This window comes from Aythya ferina, assembly GCF_964211825.1.
Source record: "Aythya ferina genome assembly, chromosome: 3".
In the NCBI taxonomy this organism is placed as follows: Eukaryota; Metazoa; Chordata; class Aves; order Anseriformes; family Anatidae; genus Aythya; species Aythya ferina.
The window spans coordinates 48,868,764-48,894,155 of NC_140298.1; the positions used below are offsets into that span (position 1 = coordinate 48,868,764).

Here is a 25,392-nt window from a genome sequence, read left to right on the forward strand (position 1 = left end):
ATTCTCAATTTAAAGCACTCCTGGGCAGTAGAGAGAGCCAAACAAAGTGAGTCAAAACACAGAGCCTACACATTTACCCTTCAAGCCCTGAGACATTAGACAGATGGAATTAAAAATCATTCTTTTGCTTGGAGGCAGAGAATACTACTTAACCCTGGCTTCCAAGAAATTTGCAATTTTGTAAAGAGCCTCTGACAAGGAAGAAAATTTGCTGTGCTATGGCAATACAATGGGATGTCTGCAAAAAGACTCTACCCTCCCACTATTCAAAAAAAATAATCTCTGCCAACGCTTCAAAATTGAACTCAAGCTGATGGCAACACAGGTCTTCTAGAAGTTAATAAGACTACTTCTTCCAGCCTAGTTGACTGAGAAGCACCACCAGAAATATGAAGTACCTGTCTTGGTCATGATGCTTCAGCTGTTCCTTTGGACGGCCAACATCATATGCATGACCTTCGTGTATCAAGCAAGCCGCGCTGCCAGCAGGGCAGTTGCTGGCCTCTCCACCTGAGCTTCCTGTTAAAGAACATAGCAAACAAAATTCAATTTTTAAGCCCAGCTCTGCACAGAGTACTCCGTGATTTCATTCGTGACTTACTTGCTATACATTGCTTCACCCTTTTTTTAAAATATCTTTAAAATGGGTAACAAAGAATGTGTAACTGGCAAGACAAAACCTGAAGTACTTATGTACAAGGAGAAGCTCATGCTGTCCCATTTTTTCCTTGCTGAAATTAGTTTCTGGTAGCTAGTACAGCAGTTGGATATATATATATATATATACACATATATACACACACACACACACATATATATATATACATATATATATATGGCTCAAGAATTTCTAGAAGTATTTTAACTAATTTTTCCCCCCACGACAGTGAAACAGTACCAAGGGACAGAAAGCCCTAACTGTCAGGAAAGGGCTTTTTCCTCCTTTGATTCTTATCTTATCCAAAGCTGTCAGCAAAAAGCTTCAGACTAATAGTTCTTCTGGATTTGTTTTTAAAAGAACAGACCTGACACTGTAAGTAGAAGTTCTAGTTTAGTTGTCCACTAAACATGGGCACACAAAAAATAACTGCATGGCTTAAAAAAAAAAAAATCAGTGCAAGAATACAACTAAGCATTTTCAATAAGATTCAAAGAAATGATTTTGCTATTTTAATTCCTTATCTATATGGCTGGCTCCCAACTGACATCACATTGATAGCTATGCATCATTACTTATCAAAGCACCTAAACACTTTCAAATTCGTTTTGGGACAGACTTGTAACAAAGCAACAGCCTGAATGGGAGCCCAAAGCAACCAATAAATTCAGAGCACAAATGAATGTTAAATTTTAATAAACTCTGAATACATTTATTAAAACATGTGCTATGAACTATCTTGGTCCTATCTGGCAGTAAACATGAACAGCTAAAAGACTTGATTGAGTGGAAGAGCTTAAGTAAACTTCTCTAACAGTCCTTGCCCTTCCAGTAGGCAAATATCTCTGAACAGCTCAACAGTTAAGAGAAGAAAACTTGGCTTCACAAAAAGCAGCCTTCAAATCATCAGAAATAGTTTGAAACAATAGTGAAAATCCTAAACCACCAGTCTTCAGTCATGGGACAACCTCAACTGGGGCACTAGAAGAATCATACTGCTAGGAATTTATACTCTGACAGGTGATACAAGCTTGTGTCCACACCTAAGTCCCTGCAGATGTTTATAAACAAGGAATCATCATCATCAGAATCATCCACCAAGTAGTGTCCTGAAATCTTGATGAGAGGATTTAAGTCATGTTTCTTCAAATCTTCATCAAATACATAGCAAGGCACCTAAAAGAAAATACATACAATGCAGGCCAATGAAGTTGGGAGAAGTTAGAAACAGGCATTTATAAAAACAATTTAATACATGAAAAAGTCTTTTACTTCTGGAAGCTCAAGTACTTTCAGATAGACTTAAAGCTAGATACACTGGATAAAAGAAGGCACCAGAACTTAGCGTATTCTGCTCCAGCTCTTACAGTTTTACCATAAACCATACAGATCTTAAGGGGTTGAAGAACTACCAAAAATTCTCAGCTCCACCAGCTGTTTTATAAGCATGTGAAGAAGTCTGGCCTATGGAGGTTGTTAGGATTTGTTTGGGGTAGGAGGGTTGGAAAAGTAAGATTGCCAGATCTGTGAAAATAAATTTCTATATGTATAGTACATGGATTACCTCTTTCACAGGTTTAAACAAGTCTTTCTTGCAAGCAACAAAGGTCCTCCACTCAAAATAGTGCACACACTCTGTTGCTGTTACAAATTCAGGCGTACCCTATTTAAAGGAGAAAGTCATTTTAAGAACAGGCTTCAGTTTTATTTTGTATCTACAGACAGAAATAAGTTAATTTAAGAGATTAAGAAGAGGATACAGAACATCAGATCAAAGCCATACAATTTCTTAATAGCACCTAAATAGCATGACTGTTGTTTGTGCCTTTTATCAGATTTGTTGGTAAACTCATGAAAATGCAGGATGCCAAATCCTTCTCACTCTGCATATGCAAGTTCTCTAATTACCGTGTGCCAATCCTAATATGCAAAAATTGTACTACATCTTTTAGAAGCATTTACTTATGCCAACTGATATTGGCAGAAGTACCAGGCACATCTAGTTACTAAAAATGAAAAGACCAATATCTGTGTGTGTAAAGAGACAAACAGCAAGACAATGCATCATTTGCCCGTTCCCTATCTTTCATCCCACAAAGTCTGATTAGCAAGTTCTTCAGCTATACAGAAAGGATACCTCTGAAGCCAGCTACTTTTTTTTTTTTTTTTTTAAATAGGCTCACATCAAACATTTGCACCTATTTCAGGACAAAGCTTCTACCATAGTTTAGAGCTTGATGCTCAAGTAAATGCCTCTGCTTATAGAAGAAAAATGAGATTTTTTTGCATGCTGTCCCTTCATCACCTCAGCTAGAAATGCTTTAGCCTATTGAAACAGATACCCTCCTCCATTTAACCCTGCAAAAAGTGCTGGAGGCAAGTTGTTCCAGACACTATTACAAAATCTTTTTGCTAGGTCACATGAAAATAGGTGTTACAACTACACTAACTAGAAGAGGTTTAAAGGTGGTTATGATCTGGTGATATATCTGGAGCTGAGGAACTATTTTTAATTGCTTACAGAATCATCTGCTAAAACAGCACAGAGGAAGCCTTTAAACCTCTCTGCTGCACTGGCACCGTGTTTGAATTGGGTACGCTTCCAAAAGAGGGTGTGCAATGGTGTTACCTGTGCCAACAGCAGCCCTGATACATATTTATCTCTGATACACAAACTTATCAGTCTGTACAGAATACCAAGCTGGGGTATCAGTTAAGCGTTTAGAAGGTGCAACTCCAAAAGCACATGGATATGAACTGCATACACACACTTTTCAGGCATCTCCGTCCACACTTTAGGCAGATACCCACAAACAACTGCACCCCCAGAAGCCCAGCTAGATGCACAAGCACTCTAAGCTCAACTATGTGCAGACAAAATCTAAAGCTTACTGATGTCATCTATGCTGACTTGCACCAGATATCAGCCTTGTTCTTCAGGACTGTTTTATTAAACAGCCACTCTAGGTCCACAGCTCAGACAGAGCCAGTATTGAAACAACAACTTTCAGTTACAGCACCCAGTTGACCAATTCCTCCATATCACGCTATTAAAATACTACAGAAAAACACGAAGATACAAGTGAAAACATTAAAGACCCAGAAAAGCCTGCGATCAGACCTAAACAGCAGATCTGCAATTATTTTCTAACTTGATTGAATTCTGAATGCTCCTTTGGATCACATCCTTAATTTGGTACCAAAATGTAACTTAGGCTAAGAAGCTTGTTAATTACTACATCCACTAGTACAGCAAGTCTCTCTAAAAAGCAAGTTAAAAGTACACACTTTACCCATTGAAGATAAGAATAAGCGATTTAGACTTACCAGTGTTTTCCCACACAAGAAGTTAATGTTGCTTTGAATTTGGTGCTGACTGTCTTTCTCTGGGCACTTAGCTGTAGTGTTGAGTTCCAGAAGAGTTTTAGAAGCTCTTTGCAAGTTTAGATCACCTAATATTTGGAAAAAGAAAAGAGGGGGAGGGGTTACAGTACTGCGCTTTTGTGGAAGCTCAATACAAAGGCTCTAAGTTCAAGCACTGAACAGCACGAGACGTACCAGTCCACCTGAGAACAGTCTGAACAGAGTACAGCTGCAGACTTCCCTTGCAGTTCTCGTGATCTAAAGTCCAGATCCAAGTTAAGACTGTATTTGATCTCTCTAATCACACATCTACTTCCTCACGGCTTTGTAAGCAAACACCATTACGAGCTAGCTGCAAGTACCACAACTCACTCCTTCCTCCCACTGGCTTCAATTTATCAGCTTCTTAGCCTGTCTTTTAAACAGATCGTGTCAGAGAGTGTACTTAATGGGAACTCCATCAGTGCCTGGGTACATCTGCAGTACTGACATTATCTCCTGCTAAACCCAACGCAGAAGCACTACATCCATGCACGTCCTCCTACAGCTCTCATCCCCTTTAGCACAGCCTGCATGCTGCAAGAGGGCTGGGGTCAGTGAAGCTTCACTGCACATCCCTTTTTCTCCAACACCTGACAGGAAGGGAAAGGGTGAAGCATGTTTCAAGTTGTGGTAAGTGCCAGCTCAAGCTCAGGAATGTTCCCGTTCAAACCCATTTGGTTAGCATTAAGCAAAGTCCTCCACACTGCCCATTTTTACTAGGTAGATTTTAGTGCTGCAATAAGTTTGGGCTGAACTGCAGAGAACACTATAAAATGCCAATATTAACTGGCTTCCCTCCTTATTTTTTTTGTTGATGTCTGCACTAGAGATAAAGTCAAATCTGTAATCACTGCAGATAGCAGCTTTGCATCTAGGTCACATATGAGCCCAGCCACATTTCCCCGCCTGTTAACTCCTCAATCAGGACAGAACAAACTACACCGCACCCAATCTGGGGTAATACAGTTCTGAGAGCAAAAGCAGCAGATGTAAATGAACTGGGCAGGAAGAGGATACAAGAAGCTCAAAAACAGTCAAGGCAATGTTCTGTAGCAACACCTTCCCAACCACTGTTACCAGCTGCCAGGGCTTTCCCTAATGACATTCTTTGGCATCTTTCCATCAGGTTGCCCAGCACTGTTCTCCAGTCCTGTCCCGCACATTAACTGCTTTGAACTGTAGCAGGAGAAAGCTGCTATAGCCACCAAGCTTGCAGGTAAAACTGAAACAGTGACAGGCAGAACAAGACCTTGATAGCTAACCCTAAGTACGATAAGAACTGCCCATCGGTGCTGCACATGATCACATCACGCTAACTCTGTTACAAGAAGCCCCATCGAGATGCTAATACCTAAGCAGGCATTCACGGCACCCCTCTGTATATCAGGGTAACAAGACAGACAGGATTCAGTAGCCACCTGCCTTTTCAAGGGAAGGTAAGATTGGAGACTTGTCAGCCCAGAAGAGCAGCATAGACCGAACCTGCTCATACACATGTGCACAGGGATTTGTGCCAGGCTGAGAGCCTGACACAGTGATGCATGTTACCACCATGCAGTTCTGTACCAGCTTTCATGCACATGAAAGCTGTCTGAGATCCCCGCCTTTTGTATTTCTTGACACTTACCAAAACATGGCCTTCATGTTTTTAGGACTATGAGCACTGATGCTGACAGAAGCATCACATAGCCCTCTTATAAACATTAAGAGATGCACACTACTCTGAGAGCAAGATTTCTACTCATTACAACATCCCTTAGAAGATGCTGTCAGTGTCTTCTCTTCTTCACTAGGAGACCTGGTAGGAAGGAAGCCAGCATAACTTTCTAGTCAAAAGAGGTGCATATGGTAACGACACGCACAAGTTATTGAACTCTGTATAAATGTGTATGGTTTCAAGCCTCAGTTTAGCCAAGAACTTACAGCAGCAGCCTCTGAGGACCTAACTTAGCCCTCTGTAAGCATCAGCTTTCTCTCAGTTCTGAGAACACATTAATTACATTGCTCTAAAGGCCTTGTTAGTTGACTCCAGTTTCCTCAGTTAAAGTGATGTTCAAGAAAAAAACAAGCAAAGCCAGTACATCTTGTTTAACCCAGGACAACACGCATGCTCTCTCCCCTCCCTCGTGCATGCTTAAAAGCTACTTTAGGAACTTACAAAGATCTTAGCAAGAAACCCTTCAGTAACACACTGTGAGCAGGGTTGGGAGTAGTCTTACAAGCCACCCCCTCACACTGTCAGCTTCCCATGGATGTCCTTCCCAAGTACCAGTTCTGCAGCAACCTTCCCTACAACAGGCTCCCTCTCCAATCACATTTCTCCATGACTTTTGAGATGCATTCTCTGCTTAAAGTAACACCGCAAGCCAGCTTCTACAGGTCAGAAGAGTTAGCAGTTAAACTTCATTTTACACGGTTGTAGTAGACCAGTATTAATGACACTATTCACAACACTTTTTACGCATTTGTTCCTTCATCTTTTAGGCTGCTCGGAAGGAGAATGTCTTCCCTGATTGCCTTTTAATCAGTCACCCAAGAGAAAGGGGGCATTTAGGTGGCAGCTATCATTTCATGTCCAGCCTGTTGCAGCTGAAAAACCTCATGTTTCACCACTCAGGTTAACACAGTTACAACTAACAGTAGAAATACTGCTGTAACAGCAGTCCAACTAGGTAGAACATCAGTCACTACGTATGACACCAAATTAAAAAGGTACCAGGTCATTTCTATCCTCTGACGTTTAAGAACTATGCATTCTGCCTACACCCTAAAAGCTGCTCAGGTCAACCAATAAAGCTGAAAAGCATTTTCTAGGAGAGGCCTCTGGGATCTCAACGCGACACTAGATGTCCCGCAAACACAGTTAGCATTGGCCACAAGGCTTCCCTTGCATACAGTTTGATTACAGTCACAGATCATACAGGTCCTGCTCCCACCAAAGTTGAGTTGATTTTATTGCTCCCTATAGCTGTTACCTCTTGCATAGCAAATATTTAAGAGCAAAACTGTTGTTTGCAGTCAAAACTCCTCTTTGCAAGGTAGAAATCTGATTAAGCCCGTACTAGACCAAAGTTTACCACTTAGCAAAGTTTATCAGCTGACTTTTTGCTCTTCCTTTCCCTAAGTCAAAACCCTTCAGCTGCACTCAGCACAGGCATGCAAGTAATCTCATAACAGCCGGATTGCTTTAAGACAGGCACATGGCTTAAGCTGCCTTGGCTGCTAACCTACAATGGGAGTCTACATCCAGGTAGACATGGATTCAAGGATTGTTCTTCTCTTGCTAGAAGTGCCTTGGATTGACAAACAAGCAGCTTAATAATACATCAGCATGACCTCAACTCAGTCTGACGGTGCTGAAGTCCCAGTACAACCAAGACAATGCTAAAACAGTTGCTCACGTGCTACTTCATTTTGCATCCACATGCAACTGAAAACTCAAGAGGTCAGATCCACCTCAGCAGGAAATAAACCTTACACGTTTTGGGAACAAAAATCAGCAGCAGTGACAAGTGGTCTAGAAAGATGTCGTGCTCCTCAGAGTAGAGGACACCACAAAACGCAACTGCACTTTGAACTTTGGTGCATCAACCAGCCATTCCAGAAAACTCGTGCATAGATATACTGCACTGCTTTAAAGAAGTACAGCCACAAATTGAGGAACACTTCTACTCATCACCCAGTGATTTGAAGTCCGGGTCACAACAGCATGAAAACCACTGATTGACCACAGCCTGAAACCAAAGCATCTCTACAGCTAAGGGAGAGGGGTGGGTAAAAGGGAGGCTGACTAGATGCTGCTCATCTGCACACAGGTGAGAATCTTTTTCCTCACCATCTTCCAGCAATTCAAGCTCAAACACTTCCTGAAGACTCATAGCTTCTCATAAAAGCTGTCTGCCAACAGAAAGCACAATTGACAAACACAGCCAAATTCAGACATCAGATCTGCAGCAACCAGGATTCAATCTGAGAAGATACTAACCTTCAGAAAGCTAGCACATCGTTCTGTTTTAAGGAGCAGCCAGCCATGAGAAAACCTCTTTACTGGTATCTGTATGCTACTGCTTCAGTTGCTGAGGTAAAGAAGGAACCTCAAAAGTGAAAAGCATCCATGCAAATCAGTACACAAGTACAGTTTAGACCGTGGGCTGCTTTGAACCAGAAAAAACATGTAAAGCATGTGGCCAGGAATATACCAGTTTCATACTTAGATCAGCCCCCTCAAGTCCACCACTCCTTCGGATACCAAGGATGCCTCAGAACTACTGAAGCAGCCACCAGATTTGACACATGGAACTGAAAACAGGATTGTGCATCATTAACTTCCTTTGGGTAACAACTTAAAGATATCCCAAAAGCTAAGCAATACAAGACCGCATTACAGAATGTCACCTAACCCTGGTGAAAGAGCTAATTTAACATCAGGCTAGGCTGCGATACAGTTTAGATCCCTAACTCAAGCTTTTCCTATGTCTGGTATCGAGCTTCAAATGAGGATACACACCAGATAGGATACAACCTACCACAGGTAGTTATTTCTACTTGGGATAGTGCTGCATAGTTTCCCGCTGTAGATTTTTATTAACTAGATAGATGAGGAGATAAACTTCACTGTCCTGTCAAGTAATCATCTGAAATCACAGTTTCTCAAATTTACATAGTAAATCTACAACAGAATGAAGTGCTAAACTGTTCTAAGAAAAATCTTTACTAATACAAAGAAGCTTGGAAAAATAGTTATGAGACCATCCATTAACTTGGCTCTGGATTACATAGAAGGAAAGACGCTTGTTTACTTACCTACTGACATATAATTCTTCTTATTGATGTCATATGCACAGACTGCACTCGTCCTCCCACACTCTTCAACACCAACACAGAAGTTTATTTTATAAAGTACATGTCTGTCTGCATCAATTGCTTCCCATGTGTAACTGAAAAGAAAAAAGCACCTGGGTTAGTTCTGTGCTGCCATCCTCTAGGCCCCAGTCCCTGAAGCAACCAGGTTGCAAAGTTAAGCACACCACTACACCAAGTTGCTTGTTTGTGTTCTGTATCAGTATCAGAAATAGTTGTTACTGTGTCAGGGCCAAGAACAAAACAGAGATGCTTCTCTAGTACCTAAATATTTCCCACATTTCTTGCAGTACCCAACCAACCCCTCTCCCTCCCTGAAATCCCTGAGAAGGGTACTCTGAGCAGGTACATCACAGGTGGTGAACCTTTCTCCTTGAGAGCCTGACCAATTTGTCAAATCCCTTAGGCCAGCTGCACACCACTGCCTTTCAGCAATACCCAACAACAGTGTAAAATCCTCAAGCGTAAGCAGACTGGAGCAACAGGCCACGTCCTGAACACCAGCAGCAAATCCATCTAGCTACAAGGGAAAATCTGGGTCTAAGATTCTTACAGCACTCAGACAGAAAGATGCAAACAATGCTTCCCTGGACTATCTGCACCTCTACGCACTTTTATATAGAACTCCACATTCCAGGGACAGCTTCTGAAGGGTGACGTCAGAAGCTGAAAAGCAAGCAGAGCTATCCACGAGGGACAAAAAGGGATCGTGACAGCTAGCTACAGCCATGTCAGAAAACCAGCCGAGTAAAATCTGATAAAGGAGCATGACACTCTAGATAACACAGTGGGGAGTAAGTTAGAGCAAGAAAACAAAACCAAAAAATGTACTGCACTTCTGAGGCTGAATAAGTCCTAGCTTCCCTCATCACAAGCACCGAGACGATGGTGCGGATGTGATGAGCTGCATGACACGGCATTGCTCACTTTGGAGCCGCGCCCGGGTCAGCTGGTTTTGGTCAGGAGCTCTCCAGACGGGCTGGCCTACTAGCAGGAAGCACCATCCAGGCGCTGTTAGAGGCCCAGCTCAGCAGACATGCACCGTCGGCTTGGCTCTGAGCTCTCCCAGTTCTGGCAGGAGCGCGCATCCTCTGGATTGAGCCGATTTCTGCAGTGTAAGAGATCCCCCAGCTTTCCCCCTCCATCTGAAACAGCAACTTCAGTGGGATTTGATGCAGACTCGTGCCATCGGAAAAACAAAGGCAATAGAGCAACTTCCTAGGCATTCCTGATATTTACAATTCACCTAAGGTTTAATGAATCTGACCCAAAGAAGCATTTGCCTTCATCTACAGATTAGTCCCAAGCCCATCAAGGAGGCTCAGCTCCCCTCTCTCAGCTATCAAAAGATGAGAAGTTGACCAGAAGCTTCACCCCCAGGGTTTGGCTGCCTCCACCTCGACCTGTAGGCGCTACCTCACTCGGCACTGCCATACCCCAGCCCCCCCAGGAGGAGAACCCACCACTCTCCTGCCACTTCAGAAGCCCAATTCTTAGACAAGGATGGGGCAACAGCAGCTCAGCTCCTGTATTCTGATTTTTTTGAATCCTCTAAGAGCTCCTCTGAAATCCAGTGAATCTCATCTCTAATCAAAGAGCCAGCAGTAGAATAACACACAATTTTTCCATGCAATTGCTGAGTAGAGGCCTCTTGGCTTCCCTGTGCTACAGCAGCCTTAATTTCAATCTGCTGGTGGCTGGAACAAGTCAGGGACAAATACAAGAGCTCCCTCTGCAAACTGAAAATCATCATCTTATTACAGGAAGAGAAAGCTCAGAAAAACCCCAACATACCAGGTACTGAGTCATACCTGAAACACCAGTGAAACTATTTTTGAATCTGATCCTTGATCTGATTAAAGGATTGTGTCTCAATCCTAAACAAACGCTTGCCATTGTTCTTTCCTAGTACACAGAGTTGATATTTTACAATCATACTGATTAGCTCAGAAGTGGACCATCTCTGTGCAGGAAGATGATGCCAATTAAGTTATAGTAGAGAAAAAACAGGAAGGTAAGAAAACCTGACAAGGAAATCACACAGAATAAGTTGGAAGAACCTGACCTCAAGGGCTCTGAAAACATAAATTAAGACTAAAATCATTTTTTCCTCCATCAGAAAATGTGTTTCAATCAAAACACAACTGTAAGAGGAAGTCCTGGAAATTCCACGTTCTGCTGAAAAACTCCCAAAGGCTCCAGTGCTCTTTTTGACTTGTTTCAGCAGATTACAAAAGAGGCAAAGAATGACATTTTTTGATCAAGCTGGAGTGTTCTTCAACACCCACAGAGAATTTGGAAACTAAAGCTTGTTTGTGAACCAACAAGAATCCGAGTCCTTCATACAACAGAATTATCAATGTATTAGAGATTAGTTCCTTGCTTTCCCAGTTCCTTGTTATGAAACAGAGGACATCAACACCTTAAAGTCCTCTCACCCACGTATGAGAAGCAGAAGAGAAACAAGATGAGAATGCTTACAGAACTGCAAAAGAACAGCTGCTGAAGTCAGCCTCTCTCCGGCCTGTCATAGACCCCTACACAAGGAAGTCAGAGGGATTTTTCTAAACAATCCAGGGCAAGTAAGCATGGAATTTCTTGTTTCATCATGTTCCAAACCACACCTTCAATGGCACACACAAATGAAAGCCTACCCTGGTTGCAGAGCACAGTTATTTCAGGAAAGCTGAAGGGCCTTTTCTTTAAAAGAACGGGGACGGAAGGAGATCTGTTCATTGCACTGCCCAAACACACCAGAGCTGAACAGGAGGTTGGATGTAGTCTGAGCAGCTGTTCTCAACTACCAGCTGCAAAATGCACATCCACAGCAACAGAAAGAATTATTTATTTCACAAGTAAAGCTCCTGACATGCAATGAATGCCCAGGGATAGGATCTCACTGCAGCCCCACGGCATGTGCTCTACTTTCCGATGCTTACAAACTGATCTCTGCCATCAGGGAAACAGTCTGTCTGCAATCACTTGGCCACAAACTGATCTCTGCCATCAGCTAAACACAGTCTGTCTGCAATCACTTGGCCACGCCAGCTGCAGCTGAGCCACATGAGCTGCCTTCCTCCAGCTGCTCAGCAGACACCTCCTGCCAGCAGTTACTCCTCCTGCTTGGCCCCTTACCTGGTCCAACCAAGGTCATGCAGCTAGCAAAGAGCTGCCATCTGAGGTGCTTAGGATATCCCAAATTAATTCTAAGGGAGCTGTTACAGCAGCAGCTCTGACAAGCAATAGACTTGGTTATAGGGGTGGAGAGTGCATGAGCATTAACCTCACTGCCTGCTCCGGGCTGCAGCTAGAGCCAAAGCAGCAAGAACAACCTGAGGAGAAAAAAAATACCTGGTCATTTCCAAAGCATCGCTTCTTGACAGGCTGCAAACTCAGCTTGTGCTCCGCCACAAGAAGAACCAGAAAAGCCTCTAGTGCCACCACTCCCCGAGGCATCCCCAGCTCCTGCAGACCCCCAGGAGAGAGGAGCAAAGCCACATGCTCGTGCCTCACACCACCCAGGCAGCCACTTCTGCTGCCATTCAAGAGCTGTGAACAAAGGCAGTTCAGAAGTATCCACCTTGACATTAGTTGCAAAATAGCTAGTTCTGCTGAAATTACATGACAGCACCTGTTTCCAGATAGCCCACAGTTGGTTTTATCTCACAGTTACAGGCCTGAAACAGATCCACCTCCACCTTGCAGGGGAAGTTCCCCTCTTCTTTGCCTTCCCCTTCCCCGTTGCTTATTTCTGGCCTCTGCTTGCGACACAGGCTGGATGCAAGAACTGCTCTGCCCCTGAATTGCCTCAGCACAAACAACAGGTGCATGCTCAAGTGCACAGGGAGGAGAGGAGCCAGCCCCAGGCCTGGCTCACTGGGAACAGGAGGCAGCAGAAGGCAGGGAGGATCCCCTGCTGGAGGCAGCACCAATCCAGGCTACAGCCGATAGTTGTGCAAGCAGTGTCCAAACACGTACTTGGATTGGACTTGCCCGCAGGTCAGTCTTTCCAGCTACCTACCTTTATGTCCTTGCTTCAGTGTCTTAAAGAAAGTTAAAATACTTTCTAGCAAACCCTAAGCTCAATAAAGCGCTTGGCATTTTTTGACAAAGCAAAGAAGCAAAAAAGGTAGCATGAAAAGGGAGAGAAGCATCAGTGAGTTTAGTTTACCTTGGGAATGAGCAGCTCCGGTGTTGAAATCAGCAGCTTGCAGAAAGGCCGGCAGCTCGCATGCACCATTTAACCTGAACCACAAGCCGCTTTGGGGTTTGAATGGTAGCGAACCACCCCCAAATGCAACGAAGCATGGGACAGCTACCACCACCATTTTCATAAGCACCCTCAGCTTCCTGGTTCTCAAACCCCATGAGATGCCTGCTAGGAAGGCACACCCCCACCCCAACAGCTACAGGGCATTGATAGGAAGAGGCATTGCTACAGGGCATTGCTCTCGAGGGAGGCACTGCCGGCTCCCTTTGCTGAAGGGGCACGACAGCCAGACCGCCCAGCACAGAGGTGAGAAACCTACAACAGTGGGACTGGAAAGCTGATCCCTCAGTCACTGTGCACCCATACAGCCTCGTGCCCAGCACCTTCTCAGTATGAAAACATTGCAGAGGCGAGACTGAAACCAGAAGACTTCTGCGAGCAGGTTCAACCAGCGCGATCACAAGCTCACAGGCTTGGGAACAGTTTCCAGGATGATGATTTGCAATCAGCTTAGATGCAGAACTTCCCACAGAAATCACCATTAGATGTGGCTAACATTTTAGCATAAACATGCACAGAGCAGGTTTGTTTCTGTATCAAAGAAAGCTCTCCCTAGAAGAAAACCACAGCTTGAACGGCACAACATACAAAGCTGCTGCCGTACTTCAAGAGCTGAGAGAACACTTACTATGCACCCCTACTCATGCTTAGCTCCTCTCTGCTTTACCTGTCACCTTTTCCGATCGTCACACACGGCACATGTCTTCAGGCAAGTTCTCTGACAGGAACATCATGCGTAACAGCCTTACAGTTACACCACATGCCCTTCAGCTTTCGATCCTTGCATGCACTTTGACATTTCACCTTCTGCGATACGGTCTAAACCACATCTACTACATCATATCACAGAACGTGTGAGAAAGGGAAGAGCAATGCGAGGTTCAGACATGCAAGAGCTATAGGAAGCCAATGTGCTGAGAAGTCACACTGAGGCCATTGCAGTGGCAAATTCCCAGGCCTATGAAGCAACCATGGACATATGCAAATAAGTCCAGTAACGAGTTATTTATGACATCTCCCATTTAAGTCTGTCAAAGCACTTAATAGAGCTGAGCAAGTTCACCTACAGGTCATCTCCCTGTGCTTGGGGCATGCCTTTTCTCTGAGGCTAAGCCAAATGCTAAACCCAAGGCTTCTAACAGCACAAGAGCACACTGTGGTTCCACAACAAGTGCTGAAAGGAGCAAACATACTGCTCTGGTCATTCTCACTACTAGCTTCATCTATCCAACCAGGTCCTCTGTATTCTTTCCCAGGTGCTCACATTGCAGCAATCCTGGAGGCGCCTCAGCAGAGAAGATAAACACAGCTAATTGCAAGTCACATGGCCGCACGGCCAGCTTCAGGAGCACGCAAGAACAATAGCAAAAGCGTGACGACACCAGGCACTGCAAGCCACCACATTCCACAAAGTTTCAGAAAAAGCAACGCAGGTCTGTCCTTCCTCCCCCAGACTGCCCAAGCCTGCCTGCAGTACGGCTACCAGAAGCAGGCAAAGAAACCCACTCGAAGCTCAAGCAGCCTCACACTTCAGTTACTGCGGACAGAAGTTGTGATAGCTTTCTTCCCCACTGCAAGCGGGCCTTCCCCACCTGGGTGCCGACCTGCTCTTATTTACTTACAGGCAGCACAGCACCTGCCCCCCTCCGCAGCGCTCTCCCTCCTGGCCCAGCTCTTGGCACTGGCACGGCGGGGCAGGGCAGGGCTGCTGCAGCCCGCAGAGGCCCGGGCACGGGCCGGGGCCGGCCCCGGGGGCAGCCCCCAGCCACAGCGGCCCCGCTCCCCGGGCCTCAGCCCGCCCGCGGCCGGGACTCACGAACACGGACAGACAGCGGCGGCGCCCCCCCGCCACCCACCTGCACAGCTCCCGGTAGGCGTCGCCGAGCACCGGGGGGGGCCCAGCACCGGCTCCCCGCGGCAGGAGGAGGCCGAGGAGCGGCAGCAGCAGCAGGGCGAGGCCGAGGCCGAGGCCGGGCAGCGCCATGGGCTCGGCTCCGCTCCCCTCCCCTCCGGGCTGCGCTCGCCGCGGCCCTGCCGACGCGGCCCCGGCACGTCAGGCGGCGCCTCCTCACGTGACCGCCGCCCGCACGTGACGGCGGCGGGAGGGGCGCGCGCCACGTGACGCGCGCCCGCCCCGCCCTCTCCCCTCCCGCCCGCCGCGGTAACGGCCGAGGCGGCCGTTGGGGGGGTAATGGCAGCTCTGGGTAACGGGCGGTAGCGGCCGCTGCCCAAGTGCTGAGGGGGGAAGGTGGCGGGGCTGCTGCCAGCGATTTCGCTGGAGCACTGGGCTGTTTTCCTGTCCCATCCCCTGTCATCCAAGAGAACACGACAGCGTGAAGATCTGCCTCTGTGGCAGATCTGGTCCCAAGCTGCTCCCTGTTTTGTTTTTATACACATATTGCTCCAACCTGACCCGTGCCCCTCCTTCCCCTGAGTCACACGCTCCGCTTCCCTCCTTCCCAGCAGCGCCGCAGGGCAGCCATGGGGCTCAGATGCTGGTCAGGGTGAGACCCACCGTGCCCTCTGGGCTGCTCTGGGTTCGTTTCCAGCCCTGCCATGGCCCGAGCTGCCGCACAAACACCGGCAGCGGCTCAGGGCGAGGAAGCCCGAGGAAGGCATAGCACCAGCGTCAGCTTTTTGAGCTGCAGTGAAATGCCACCCTAGGAGACCCAGCCAGAAGTTAGAGTCCAGCTCTAGCCCACCGCTCACCGCTGCCTCGCATGGCCTCGGCCCCGGGTCCCCTCCTGTCTGCTGGCACAAGGTGGTTCAACGCTATTCAGCTCAGAAGTTCAGCCCAACAGAACAATAACCTGTGGGGAAAATAAACAAACAAACACACAAACATATTAGTTTTCTGCTGGCTCAGCAATAGTAGCAGCTTAGTGAAAGGATGAATCCTGTACGAAGGCAAACAAGTGAGAGGAGAGAGGAGGAAGAGGAGGAGGGATGAATGAAAAGGATTGGCTAAGTGCCATTACCCGTTCCAGTTTTGTATCACTGTATGACAGATCCTTGCCAACCCATGAAGTTTTGTTTCAGCCTTCAATGGATTCCTTAAAGATCCAAATCTGTTTACCCAAGAATCCCAGATGTCTGTTTTTTAAATTCTAGCCTATATAGTTCAAGGACAAGCCTAATGGCATGTACTCAAAGGCTCAGGGGAAAAAAAAAAAAAAAAAAAAAAAAAGTAGACAAAAAGGTATACTGAGTCTATTATTTCGGTGAATTTTTTTAATTTTGTTGTTCTGCTAGCTGTACCAACATCACTCACTCTATACAGAGCAAATCCATTAATCCATTAGACTTAACAGTAAATTCCAGTAAATTCCATCTCTTTTCTAAGTTGCATTAAAACTGTATTAACCACAAAGTTCACTGCAGGCATTAGTGCTAATCAAGCTTTATTCCTGAAATGATCTTTTTGTATGTTTAAACACGAGAGTGACTCCACTGAAGACAATGAGACTACTCACCTTGCTGACATTAGGAATGTGAATAAAGGTCTGCAGTGTCAGGGCCCATGAACAGTTCGTATCAGTTATCTGATAAGAGCTAGTTCTAAGTTGTTTGCTGATAAAGGAAAGAAGAAGGTTACAAGCAAGTTGCATTCTTCATTCTGCATACTGCTTTGTATGCGCTGACCGCTGTATTTGCACAAGGCTCAGAGATTTCAGAGCAGTGTCTTTGCATACAGAGAAAAGCATGTGAAAAGCTACCTAGCAGGGAGGAAAGAAGTTGAAAAGGCAGAAGACAGTCCTAGTTCTTCCCATTTTTTTCTCCAAAGGGGAAAAAAAAAAAAAAAAAAAAAAAAAAGGAACCGTACTAATACATATGCATTCATCAACCCCTAACTAGAAAGGGAAAAAACAATGTTCTCTAATTTGCAGTATTAATACATAAGCATTCATCAACCTCAACCTAGTAATGAATCGAAGTTGCCGCACAGCAAGGGTGGCTGTGGAGCTGCTTAAACACTGAAATATAATTGTAAATACAAATTTATACAAAACTCTTTAACATAAATTTTAAAAGTAAAAGATTTTTCAGGGGTGAGAAATCTCACATGCAGATTCTAAGCCTGCAAACTTTTCAATTTTCTATATATTTTCCTTAACTTTTATAACCCAGGGATTCCAGCAGTTCTCAAGATCCATGGGATTTCTCCCATGCTTAAAGCTAAGTGCATGCATAAGCATTTGCGGGAGCTGTGTGTCAGTCATTTCTATACCCTAAACTATGTTTTGCCAATACAGCATGGCAGGACTGTTTCATTCTGAATATCTTCTATAAATAATAATTTACCAGCCATGCTTAATGATATTGGCATCCCAGCTTGTCGGGTGCTGTGGAGCAGTGTTAAAATATTCTGGAATGTAATCTCATAATCTTACCTTTTCCTCGGGAGTGGCTCGGCACGATGACTGATAGTTAAGTTGCAGTACATCCTAACGATGTGAAACTCTTACAGAAGCTTCGTAGTTGCAGATGGTTTTCAGTAGACAGGGTTTCATGAATCAGAGATGAATAAACAGGTACTCTAGGATTCTTCCTTGCATCTTGCCTGGTCTCAGATGTCGGAGTCATTTCATGTTCTGATTCACACTCTTGCTTCATGTGGCCAGTATCGGCTGCGAGGTACAGGCTGCCTCAGAGGCAGCTCGCCTCTACTCTTACCGTCTCAGTTCCCTTTAAGACTCGTATCTGATCTCTCTGCCTTTTCAATAAATAGGAACAAAAACTCTTTGAGAATCCAGAGCTGTTTTTACTTTTGATTCTGGGAAGTTCTTTCTCCAGTGAGATTTGGACAGTTTATTTCCAGCTGTCTGTATAATAAAATAATTATTTTTATACTATGTGAAAACTATTCCTAAGATTCTTGCACGGAGCTATGCCGTTCTACAGAAAGCACAGTGGCACTGCTCATCTCTTTTTTCCATTTCTCTTGCTCTCTACACCTAAACTTTTGTCTTTCTAATCTTATACCTACTGTCAATATGCCCTTGTTCTATTTTGCGGCTCACTGGATCTTTCACCACCCATCTAATTCTTTCCCTTCCTTTCCCATTCTGCTTCTGCTCTTCCCCGGTCCTTTCTCTTTAGCTTTTTCCAAAAGCAAGCCCTTGATGAGCTTTACCTCCTGATTTGTTATGATGAGTTAGCCTGCTTTACAGCATTTCAAATAAGACTGCTGAGAGGAGGAAAACAGTGTTTGATGACCTTGTTTTGCAGACATAGGTTTAGGCTTCCCAATGCAGTTACAGAGATAATTAATGACATTTCCTAATCTAGCTGATATTGTTCAATGAAACTGTGAAAGGATATCAACTTTGGTCTAAACACGTTGACTTTATCTGAAATCTTTGTCATGCTGGGAAAGTTCTTACACGGTGTACTCAGCGTGAGCTCTGTTTTGTGCTGCGCCTTGGAAGACAGCCCCTGTCAGGGCCGTTCCTGAGTCACTGCCTGAGCAAGTCTGCATCAGCGCTTTGGTATATCTCCATCTCTTTTCTTCACATCCTTGGTCTAGATTTTGAGGACTATGGCTCTTGACTATTTGTTCTTGGGCCAGAATATTGATATTTCTTTAAGGATCTGAATTACCAGCTAGGGCCTAGGTTACTCAGTGGACATTCACCAAGTAGGGCAAGAACTGTAAAATACAAACCACTTCACCAGAGTTAACCAATGGTACTTTCACTGGTAGAAATTTCACTCACTCGAGTCTTAGATATCAGAGGAGCATAGTCTGATTTCTCTGCTATTTCTCTTCCATTTGGAGCATCTACAAGAAACTTAGTATCAGTGATTTAACCTCAAAGCACCTTACAAAAGCAACAAATGTAGAGTGAAAAACTGTTCAGTGTTTTAAACATTATTGCCCAGTCCAGTGATTTAACTTCTGGGCACTTTGACATCAGTGGAGCTCTTCACACTGTGGCCTGTTCTTCTCCCACAGGCTTTGGTCTCTGTGGTCTCCTGTGGACGGTCGTGTTGGAGCTAACCACCACCTTTGGTACTGTGACTTGTGCCGGTACCAGACAAGTGTGCAACACTCCCCTGCTCTTGCTGAGCTCACCCTGTTCTCAGAGCACATTCTTACAGATGAGCAGATATAAATGTGGTGGTAGCAAACAGCCCCCAGTTGCAAGGTAGGCTCAGGGAAGAAAAACATCCCCACATGCATTTGTTATTTCAGAATTATTTGCCTCTTTCCCCCTTCTGACTTACATTTCTCAGTTATCTCCGAGACTCCTCCTTTTCCTATCTGTTGTCATTAATCATGCACTCTAAATATATCACCATCTCTTTTTAAATATGATCCTCTATCATGTTTTGCTCTCCCGTGACATGATTTTTCCATTCACTTTTTCACTTCTGGAGATGAACTGTTGCTCTTTCCTGCATGTGGGACCTCATCTATAATAAATATTTCTCCATGTAATTTGCAGCTCAGCACAGAAAGATGTGATAATGGAAACTCATGGATGCTCCCTCATCTGAAATAGCTAGAAATTGCATCTGATGTGCCTGAAATCAGTAGTAGTTCCTCTGCTATGAGAAATGTTAGCTAGTACAAAGGTTTATAAAGACCACTTGCCTTGGCAAAAAACTGTGGGTATCTGTTGTGGAGCTGAAGTGAACAAATGAAACTTCTTACACCTGGAAGACATACTACCCCATGGTGTTGTATTTTTGTCCTGAGACAGTGACAGAGATAATAAGCAACTTTCCTTTCTCTAATTCAGGAGCTATTTTATCTATTTCATTAGTACTATGTATGACAATAGACTGTCATCTGCTCCATCTTAATTGTAATGAGGTAGCTGATAAATGTCTTTTTTGCTTCATTTTTCCCGGCCCTGTGTGGTGTGACTTTTTTTCACTTGTAATTGAAGGACGTTGAAACGGAAATGCCATCTCCATCAAAACACTCAGGAATTAACAGATATCATACACAGCAGGGAAACGACTGAATCAATTTTGTTTAAAGGATGACAGCTCAACCTAAATTTTCTTTCTTCATGTTCCTCTCAGGGGAAAGAATCTATGCAAGACATTGCTTGCATAATGTGCTATTTGTGGAGGACTAAAATATGTGGTATAATTTATTCAGTTGATTTTTCTTCCCCCTGTCTTGCTAGCATGTATTTGTATATTATGCCCATATATACACGTTCATTTTCATAGCCACATTCGTAAATATGCCCATGCTTGTATTAAATGTCTTACAGACGTGCATTTTATTTCCATTATATTTTTACGTAAAATATTTTAAGGCATCTGAAGCAGAAGAATAAGAAATAAGGTTACACGTAAACTCATTTAGAAGAAAAGCACCATTCCACTGTTTAACAATTGGTACCACATTTCTCTGTATGTTTTATATTCACAAGTATCTGAAGTAAACAGTGTAGAAGAAAGCAGATATCAATAGCAACGTATGTATGAAGGCACAGTTAAGCCATAACAGGATTAATGCCAAATAACAATATTGTTTAAATGGTTCAATTAAAAATAATAATAATAGATTGCACCTGTAGATCATAAGACAAATAGGACATATACAGAGTAAGTGCAGTTTTGAATCTAATATGTCCACCTAAGTCAGTGGAAGTAATGACATTTTCCTTAACTATTTTTCAATTAGAAACTGATCCAAGAGGAAAAGAAACAGAAGACATGTAAATATTATAGTGAACATGCTAAGAAATATGCATTGCATCTGTATGTGATGACAACACACGACAACAGTCTTGAGCAGTTTTCCAGCATTTTCTCATTTACTGACATGAAATCTAAAGATATGACAAGTGTTATCATGGGGAAGGAAATCTTACAGATCCACCTAACTGAAGTGAACAAAAATTGTGGGTGGAAAATTTACCAGTGCTAAATATTGGTATTTCCAGACAGCTGTTTCCTTAGCAGCTGAAATAAAGTAATATTAGGAAATACTGTGTATGATGTCCCCAAAACAGGATAGATGGTTTGTGCCACACAAGACAGAAAATAGCTTCTTTCTGTATATTTACATTCCTCTTCACAGTGCTGTGATGTGCACCTGAGCCTTACAGCACGTGCTCTGAAACAGGCGTTGTTAAGCTTTCTGACATAACTAGCACTAGCTGGACTTGAAGCCTTCAGCAAAACTGCTTGGAGGGCTTTTCTGCACTTCCATTCTTGTTCGACACAAAGTAATAAATGAGGGGCCTGACACTGTGTTGGATGATGGACAGTGGTGTGGAAAGCTCTTTTTCAATCCATCTGGCCAAGTTGAGGAAAGTAATGGCTGTAGTTGCTCTGAATAGATGAGGTGGGAAGCATCAGAGCTCAGCAGAATTTGGCAAGCCTTACGCTACAATCAAACTGGGGGAAGTATGACTGAAGTACACAGTAGAAAATTCAGGATGGATACAAAGCTGAGAGATGAATGGCATATATTTTGCTTGTAACTAACCAAAGACTTAAAAGCACAGCACTGTAGGCTTAAAGTCTTCTGCTGTAGTGATTAAAGTAGGGAAACGCCCCAGGACAGCATGCACAGCAGCTGAACGCTCCTCTGAGAGGAGGTGTCATACCCAGACTGGGAAAAATAGAGATAAACATTTCTCAGTGCTGAAAGCTGCCAAGAAGCACAGGCCAGTGCTGTGCTCAGAAAGATCTGTGCTAATGGGTAAATGAACCAAGAGGGAGCTCATAACAAAGGAAATGGTTGGCAGAGCTGTGTTTACAGAGGACCTCAGTCACGCCAGGGTTAGCAATAGAGGCATTGTGCATTGATCAGGTGCTGGTCTGACTGGCTTGGCCTGGCCACTGGCTATGGCAGAGGTCCCTTCCATCGCCTTGCCCAGGGAAAAAGTTATCAGAATTAGACACCTGCCCCCTCAAAAATAATAATGAAAAATGTTTTTACATGTTTGTTTTCACAAGAGTCATTTCCCTTCGCTGTAGTATGTAGCAGTACGTTCAGTGAGCTCAGAGTTTGTGTTCGTCTGAAAATTTCCCTTGCAGGAGAGATGGTTTTCCCCTAAAAATAACAAAATAAGCTATATCTCACAGACATATGTTACTCTTTCAGACAAAAAATAAATCCAGACAGACCAAAGACAGCATGGAACATAAAACATCCTCCTCTGATGTGTATAAGCAATTTTTTTTTTTCTTTTGGGATAGAACAGTGACTCCAGGGTGCTCAGTCCATTTTCTGCTCATAGCTGTTAGAGCTTTTTCTTCTCACTGTGGACACTTTATACATGAAAATGCTTGCTTCTATAAATATTTTGATATAATTATTCTTTGTCTTAACCATCTCTTACCATTTATTATTAATATTTATTTGCTAGAATATCAATTTGTCATATTTGGCAATTTGGTCTGTATTTAGCATAAAGTAAATACTTAATGGGGGTAAATAAATACATTATTTAAAATAATTCCTAGTCCAGATTAAATCACTTCTCTCTCTTCCCTACCCACTAACCCTCTGTGGCAAACAGATCTCTCTCTCTCGGGTGAAATACTCAAACAGGATTCCACACCTTTGCACCATCAGCTTCTTCATCTGCTGGGATGACAGCGATGACCCATTGATTTTAAGAAGAAATAAATCTATGAGAAAAAAAAAAAAAAAAAGAAAAAAAAAAGAGAATGTGCAAAGCTTTTAACCAGTTTCAGAGCTGGTTTTATTAAAGGGTTCATGTACTGTTCTTTTTGCAAATTGGCGAGCTAAGGCAATATGATTTATAAATGACTTTTTTAGTGTCACTCAGTAAGCCATGGACACAAGTGGAAAAATAATAGTTTCCTGAGCCCTAGTTCAGCAAGTCAACCTACTGAATCAGACTTCAGGTAGCTAGAGTTTCCTTTATTACCATTATCTATATTTCAAAGCTGCCTTTGCTATCTTCTTTCCAGTTCCTCAAGGAAAATGAATTCCTTGTGATAGACATTAGAGCAGCGAAGTGACAAGGCTTTGTAACACCAGGTTATTTCACAGAACATACCTGTGAAGTCAGTGAACCTCACATTTGGGTCTTTCCTTCCTTGTTACAGTGAATTCCAGATCGTGCCTTCTACTGACACTAGCAAAGGCAGCAGCCTCACCACCATTGGGTCACAGCTGGGAGGTGGTTTGTGTACACCTCAATACGGCACACAAATATTGGGCTGCAGGAGCAGTCTGAGGGCCGTGCAGGAACTATGGACACTAACAGGTCTAGGAAGCGGCAGCTCAAAACAACCAAAAGGAGGATATTTTTCAGAAAGCATTTAGTTAGGCTGTGAAACAGAATATTGAAGATATCAAAAGCTTGTATGGCCTCCAGTGGAGTGGATGTATTTGTTCAAGAGAAATCCATTGAGGGTTGCAAACTACAAAGTCTTCTAGACCATGAGGTCTGAGACGAAAACTGTCGAAGGCTGGGAGAGGATGAGAAGAAGGCATGATGATTTATGTTTCTTCTCCTCTGTGCACATCTGCTTGTGACCACTGCTGGAGATAGGATTTGAGGCCAGATGGACACTGCCACACTCCCTCCCTTCTCCTGTCCTACCTTCCCTGTTTCTGAAACAAATGAAGCAAGGATTTTGTATTTACTATGTACCAGCATCAGGTCCAGTCTGTACATTTGATAAGGCATGACTCCAGTTTGGAAAAAAAAAAAAAAAAAAAGTAATAATAGAGTTAAAAATTGAACGATTATATGCAAGGCCAAAGTATTAGAACCACACAGGCTATCTCATCTTTGTTGTACCTCTTCTCTGAATTCAGTTTTGCAACTACAGTGCTTTGCTTTGAATGCAGATCATTGTGCTCCATCTTTTAGGTTGCTGAGTCCACTGGAATAGCAAAAATAATTCCGTGTGGACATCACATAAGCAACCAGACAACTGAATGAAAACCAAACAGGCCTTCCCATTGCACAGGTAGCTAGAAGTTCAGAGTAGTGGATTTTAATAAATGATTTCTATGTGCAGCTAGGAAGAAGAGCATCGAACCACACACATTACAGGCAGCATATTGTGGCAGCTACACACATGGGCATGCACACAGACACATACAGACAATCCCTTGCTGATTTTGTGCTTTCCCTTGATGTAGGTGCCATCCAAGAATACCCTCTGCTGACCAGTATCACCACTGCAACCTCCACAGGCTACTGCTTGAAGTGAAGGAGAGACTGAAAGCACCAGCCAGCAGCTGTCTTTTCTTCAGGAAACCCAGTGGTGCAGTGGGCACACAGCTGGGTCTCCCCCATAGCCCATGGGGATGCCAAAGAGGTCCACACCCCCCCACAAGGACCAGAGCACACAGCACAGGTCTGGCACAACAGACAACAGGCTGCGGGTATTTGCAGGTCAGGAAAGCAGAGCAAGGAAAGAAATGCAGAATGCAGCAGATCCCTGTAAATGGATCACCCTCACCCTGAGATTAACCGAGTGGGAGGACTTGGGAAGAAACCTCTCCCAGGTGCATACCCTGCCAAGCATCACAAACTGCTGGAGGACAAAATCACCTGTGACATTAGTGGAGATCTCTCTAGGATATTTTGGATGACTCTGTAGTTTAACTGTCCCTCCCATCCTCCCCATAGAAAGTGACCTGAGGCTTTATAATGGGAAATGCTGTGCACTTGTAGATTATTCTCATGCTAGGAAAGGGAGCAAGGTGGGATTTTTCTCTACATCATCAATCAGTACAACTGGGAAGTAATTCAGCTTCTCTAAGAGGATTTCCCAGAATAAGAAAATAAGAAGATTTTGTAATCCTTATTTTACATGCAGGAATGTGAGGGACAGAAAGATTAGATGCCGAGTATGCATCAAAGTAGAACCCACATCTCTGGACTTCACCCACAAGACAAACTTTCCTGTTCTGCACCACTGCAAAGTGTTTATTAACACCTCCTGACACTGCACAGGGCTATTTCACACTCTCCCACAGACACAAATAATTTTTGAAAAGTCACACTGGTGGAGAATCACTTTCTTGTTGTGCAACAAATGACATGTCACATTCTCCATGTTGATTTTTTAATGGTGGAATAATGTGCTTATAAGTTTCCCTTGTACTGCAGCCTGTCTGCACAGGCAAGAGTCATCAGTCGCTGTGATAAAGAAGAAAGAACATCCCTAAGATATTTTTATCTGTGGAATGGGTAACATTAATCATTTTTCAGCTGCTAGCTCTTCATCCTTA

The 25,392-nt window shown here is 43.8% G+C and overlaps 1 protein-coding gene across 1 annotated transcript in view; it reads right to left on the reverse strand.

The window, feature by feature from the left end:
• The window catches only part of IGF2R (insulin like growth factor 2 receptor), a 53,423-nt gene extending 38,184 nt beyond the window's left edge, over positions 1-15,239 (reverse strand). Inside the window, exons 1-6 of the mRNA XM_084512943.1 lie at positions 15,050-15,239; positions 8,867-9,000; positions 3,986-4,110; positions 2,223-2,321; positions 1,702-1,834; positions 399-519 (exon numbers count right to left, since the gene is read on the reverse strand). Of these exons, the coding sequence (XP_084369069.1) occupies positions 399-519; positions 1,702-1,834; positions 2,223-2,321; positions 3,986-4,110; positions 8,867-9,000; positions 15,050-15,177 (740 nt within the window). The 5' untranslated portion in view covers positions 15,178-15,239. The remainder of the gene's footprint in view (positions 1-398; positions 520-1,701; positions 1,835-2,222; positions 2,322-3,985; positions 4,111-8,866; positions 9,001-15,049) is intronic.
• Positions 15,240-25,392: the final 10,153 nt, after the last annotated feature.